Raw genomic sequence first — 4797 nt, 5'->3', positions numbered from 1 at the left:
AATGTGATCATGAAAATGGCACCTGAGAAAACTGGCTTATTAAGAGAGAGAGAGAGAGAGAGAGAGAGAGAGAGAGAAGCAAGAAGAGGGCAGGCTACAAGTTGTTTAGTAAGAATGATGGGCTCTACCTTACTTTACATCATGAGCTAGAGGAAACTGGGTGGAAGAAGTGTTAGGTGGGATCACATTGTAAAAATCCATAACCCTTTGCAGGTTAGTTTATGTCATTTTGGGAAAAATTAGTCTCAGGCCAATGTTTTGCTAAGGGCCATTTAAAATTCAGATGGTTTCCGCATTCTAAGTAGCTTAGAAAGATGATTTTACTTTCTCAAGGGTAACCAAGGTCCTCTCATGGACATTTCTAGGCTGTGGCCTGGCAACAGTACAGTGAACACCAGTGACATCCCACAGTTTATGATGTCACAAAGGCAGCTTGCTGACCAATCAGAGACAAGATCAGGGGAATACAAAGGGCAGGACTGAACAGTGGTATCTTCAGACGCAGTCCAGCTGGAGAAACAGGCAGAGTTGATTGGAGCCAGTTCCAGCAAACACCATGTCGGAGAAAAAGAGCCAAGAGAACACTGGTAGACTTAGCATTCAGCCTGAAGACCCTTCTCCTAGACCTGACCTACAGGTACCCTTGAGCTTCTTAGACTGCCTACTTCAGGAGGAGCAATACATCCAGTGCCTGAATTGGTCCACAACAGATGTCTTCCTTATGATGCTTGACTACCTTACTGACTACATCCTGGAGCTAGTAGGCTCCGAGGCCAGCAACAATGGAAGAATGGACACAAGTCCTCAAAATGGAGAGAGAGAAGTCGACAACTGTGAGCCCAACCGCCGTCCCTTAGAGACTGTGAGTTTCTCTATGCTGGATGAGATGCCTGGATCCAGGAAGAATGGCTAAGGATCAGTCCTAGAGCTAGTGGGAATCCTCACAGCCTCAGCCAGGACAGACATGTTCCATGGCTGAGGAAGTCCCATTGTTGTCATCAAATGTTGTCATTAAAGGATTGAAATCTGATTCCTCTTGGTTTCTGTCATTTTGAATAGGAGGTCCAAATGATTCTTCCAGGAGGAGGTAATCCCTAGAGCTGGAGAGGCAGAAGGTGTGTTAGTGTAGGGTATTTGGATCAGGGTTTTTAGAGGAGCAGTTCCCCATTGTGGCCTTGAGGGCAGTGGCCCTGGTGGGAGGAGCTGGCCTGGGAGGGGGGAGAGGGAGAAAAGACTTCCTAGTTGGCTCTCAACAAGGAGGGCTTTGTGAGGTCAGGAAGTTGAGGGTAGGGGGTGGTGGGGTAGGCTACTCCTGAGGATGCTGAATTCCCAATATGATGCTGGTACCTGGGATGGAGTTGAAGACAGTTGAGTTGTGGAAGGCTTTATTCGTGGTAGGGAAGGTCTAGTGGGATAAACTGGAAAGGGTGGCAGGTGGTTGGCATGAACTGAATGGGACAAGGGCTTTTACATCAAGATTGGGGAATGATGATGAAGTCACAAGGAAAAAAACACAAAAAAAGGAATATGGTCAGGTTGATTTCATTAATTATTAGTGCCCTTTTATTACAAAATAAGACTTGATTGAGCTATTAATTCCTAGTACCCTGAATACTTTCTGTCCTCTCTGAGAACATTAGTTAAGTTGAATTAAAATATAAAGCCTATAATCTGGTCTAAGATAGGTAATACAAAAGTTCTTAATGGCTATTCCTTATTAAAAATAAAATTAATTATAAATGTATGTCATTTAAAAATAATTATCAGTCTCATTTTCAGATTAAGCACTCAATCATTTTCATGATCATACATTTGATAAACCAAAAAAGAATTCTCAGTAGCCAAGTACCTGCTTTCAGAGTATAATAATAACATGTAATTCTGTCCCAACATGATGATAGATTCAAAAACACATATGACACTTAAAAAAATTTCATGCTTTGTACTAGATTTAAAATGGATGTCACATCAAGTGTTGTAATAATCTGTCCCTTTGCCTGTGACTATCCACACCTGGTTTTCGGTGTCCATCGGGTCCTCAAGGGCCACCCTGTGCTGCCTGGCCTTTCACAGAGGGCCGGTCAGAGGCTGCCCAGAGGCTACTACAGTAGGATCAGAGGACCTGGGATCAAGATCTCAGTTCACCCCTTCTGGCCACATGACTTTGGACAACCTCTGAGCAGATGTCCTCATGTGTCCATGGGATTAACAAAGGTCCCTCTGTTTTTGGTTCTCAGAGGATTATGTCCCTCTGTGCCTGTAACTGCTACTTCACTCAGTGCCCTGGACAGAGCAGTCCTCCATGAACAGCAGCATCTGTCTAACACCAGATGCTCAGGCCTGCTTCTCAAGGTGTAGCTGGACTTGGTACCCAGGGAGTTGCTGTGGTTGGAGCCATTGACTATGAGAAGTACACCCTTGTGAAGAGACAGGAAAACCTTGCAGAGGAGGGAGACGAGCAGATGAACAGTTTAGGCTGTCCTCACCCTGGTTTCCTCTCTGCTCCTTCTGCTTGGGGACTTGCCCTCTCTCTGCCTCTTTCCACCATTTGTCTAAGCAGGAGGACTGTACTTGGCCTGTAGCTAATTCACAGGAGTGTCCCCAAAATGAAGGAGATAGTGCTGGAGTTGTCATAGGGCCGTTTGCAAGATGTGCTTGTATCTATCCAAGAATCCCCTCTTGCCACAGGATACCCATTGAACCATTTATTTGCAGATAATTTGCAGTAAGGATGCCCACCCCATGAATTTGTGATTCATTGTAGAAGGCCGCAAAGCACCCCTTGCCTTAGCCTGAGGCACCTGCTTACGCAAGCAGGCCTCTCCCCAGCAACTGCAGGTGCAGAGCCATCTTCAGCTAATCTCAACATCGCCCCCTGCCCTCCCTGTGTGTCCAGAGAATGGATTTCTCATTGTCCAGTGTCCTTTAGCCTGAGCAAGTATTTCTAGAATGAATCACACCAGGGAATTAATCATTATACTGAAGTCTTGTCATGTTAAATAGCTGTCTGAGGTTGAGAACCCGTTTATGTTGCCTTATGGCTGTGGCTTACCATAAAACCGAACATAATCTGGATCCTTTACAGGACAGCATTTCAGAGGTAGTCATTCAGGCAGGGGAAGCCATGGCAGGTGGTAAGCCACCTGGGGTTAGCCGTTCTGTGTGGTCACCTTACAGTTCATGCTGCAGTCAGCACTAATGGTCACTGTCACTCCTGTAAGAGGCCAGGCTCTTTGATTTCTCTCAGTCTCTATGTTTAATAGCTGAGGTGGAGTTTGGAGGCTGTTTAATGAGCCCTTGTTCGCGAATCCTTGGCAGAGTCAAGTGGTATAGGAAGGTCAGGCACAGCCATGCCGCTGTCCCTTTAAGCATTTTGCTCACCTGTGCTTGCTGGGTTCACAGGAAATACAAGGGCCACACCAACAAAGCATCAGTCCAGTCAGCCCCCTGCCAAAGCCCCCTCCCACACGTGCAACGAGCCCTCTCAGGGAGGCAGGGTGAGACTCTCTGTACCTGGGTAAGCTGAGCCCACCCTACTTTAGGTCTTTTGTGCCTTTCTGAAAGGAGGTAGGATGGTGGTGAGGAGGGGTCAGTCCATCTTGTGCCTTGGCAATGGTGTACCATTGGCGACTCACATCCTGTTGGGACAGGGAATACTAAACCCCACTGCCAGCCAGATCTGTGATCATATTCAATGTCAGGTCAGGCCAGGCTCAGACATGGGATGACATGGCAGAATCAGCACCTATGAGAAGAGATGAGCCCAAGACTAGAGTCTGAAGGCCGTGAGGGAGGGATTCAGAGTGAGTGTGAAATCTGCCTAATGTTGACCTGAATGTAAGGTCTGGTTACTAGTCTGGCTTCCCGTTGAGAGCATCCTTTGTAAACAGGTGTTTTGAAGGCCTAACTTCCTTTGATTCCTGTTTACGGTGAATCCTACAGTATGTGGCCAGAGGAAGATGGCCTGCATCTTTCAAAAGGGTCTTTGGAGCTCAAAACAGAATTCAGGAAAGAGAGAACATGAAATACATCATTTCCTTAAAACACAAATTTTAAAGTAGCAGGTCACATACCTAATTTAGGCAGAAGATGGGACCAGTAGGACTACAGTGATTTCGTTTTAAAGTTTATTGATATTTTTTCATGCAAGAACAAGAGAAAGAGAGAGGGTTCTGTAGAAGAGAGAGAGAGTACACCCCCAAAGTGTATTCATGCCACAGTCCATCATCATCCTTAGCTAGCCAGGATCACGAGTGTGTTTAAGGAGATCTCAGGAAGAGCTTTTCCTATATAGCTTTGGTGTTGGAAAGTGTTGTGTTGCTGCTGCATCTCCACTGCTGGCCCAGGCTCTAGTGATGTTTTTTAAAGAAAATTAATGGACGGGACCAGCAGTTAGCGTAATGGCTATGTCACTGGACTCCCACGTAGTCGACCGTGATTCGAGTCCCGGCCCCGGGGGCTTAAACTCACGCCGGGCACGTGTGCATGCATGCCCAAGATCCTGAGAGGAGAATGGAGGAGAAGGGATTGCAGCATGGCCATCACCTCTGGGGGGTGATTTCTCGCTTTCTATCTCTCTGTCTTTCTCTGTCTGGTGAGTGCACGTGCCCTATAGCAAAAACTTCTCAAGAATAAAAAAAGAAAGAAAGAAAGAAAGAATATTAATTGACTACCAACATTTTTAAAAATCTGCATTATTTTGGGACCACAGTTAGCATAATGGCTATGTCGCTGGACTCCCACGTAGTCGACTGTGGTTCGCGTCCCGGACCTGGTGGCTTAAACTCACGCCAGGCG

The 4797-nt window shown here is 46.3% G+C and overlaps 2 protein-coding genes across 2 annotated transcripts in view; both read left to right on the top strand.

Annotated features, from left to right (window-relative positions):
- Positions 1–4797, top strand: part of SYTL5 (synaptotagmin like 5) — a 249156-nt gene that overhangs the window by 100897 nt on the left and 143462 nt on the right. The gene's annotated exons all lie outside the window — the stretch shown is intronic.
- Positions 388–971, top strand: H2AP (H2A.P histone). Its single transcript, XM_006148892.3, has one exon. The coding sequence runs from the start codon at positions 557–559 to the stop codon at positions 911–913; it is 357 nt and encodes a 118-aa protein (XP_006148954.1). The 5' UTR covers positions 388–556; the 3' UTR covers positions 914–971.

This window comes from Tupaia chinensis, unplaced genomic scaffold (assembly GCF_000334495.1).
Source record: "Tupaia chinensis unplaced genomic scaffold, TupChi_1.0 Scaffold000248_2, whole genome shotgun sequence".
Classification (NCBI taxonomy): domain Eukaryota; kingdom Metazoa; phylum Chordata; class Mammalia; order Scandentia; family Tupaiidae; genus Tupaia; species Tupaia belangeri.
Note: the sequence above shows the minus strand (reverse complement) of the source record. Positions and strands in the feature narration are given on the sequence as shown.

What these genes read in the sequence shown, in the direction of transcription:
- H2AP (XM_006148892.3), top strand. Translation starts at nt 557, where the DNA reads ATGTCGGAGAAAAAGAGCCAAGAGAACACTGGTAGACTTAGCATTCAG.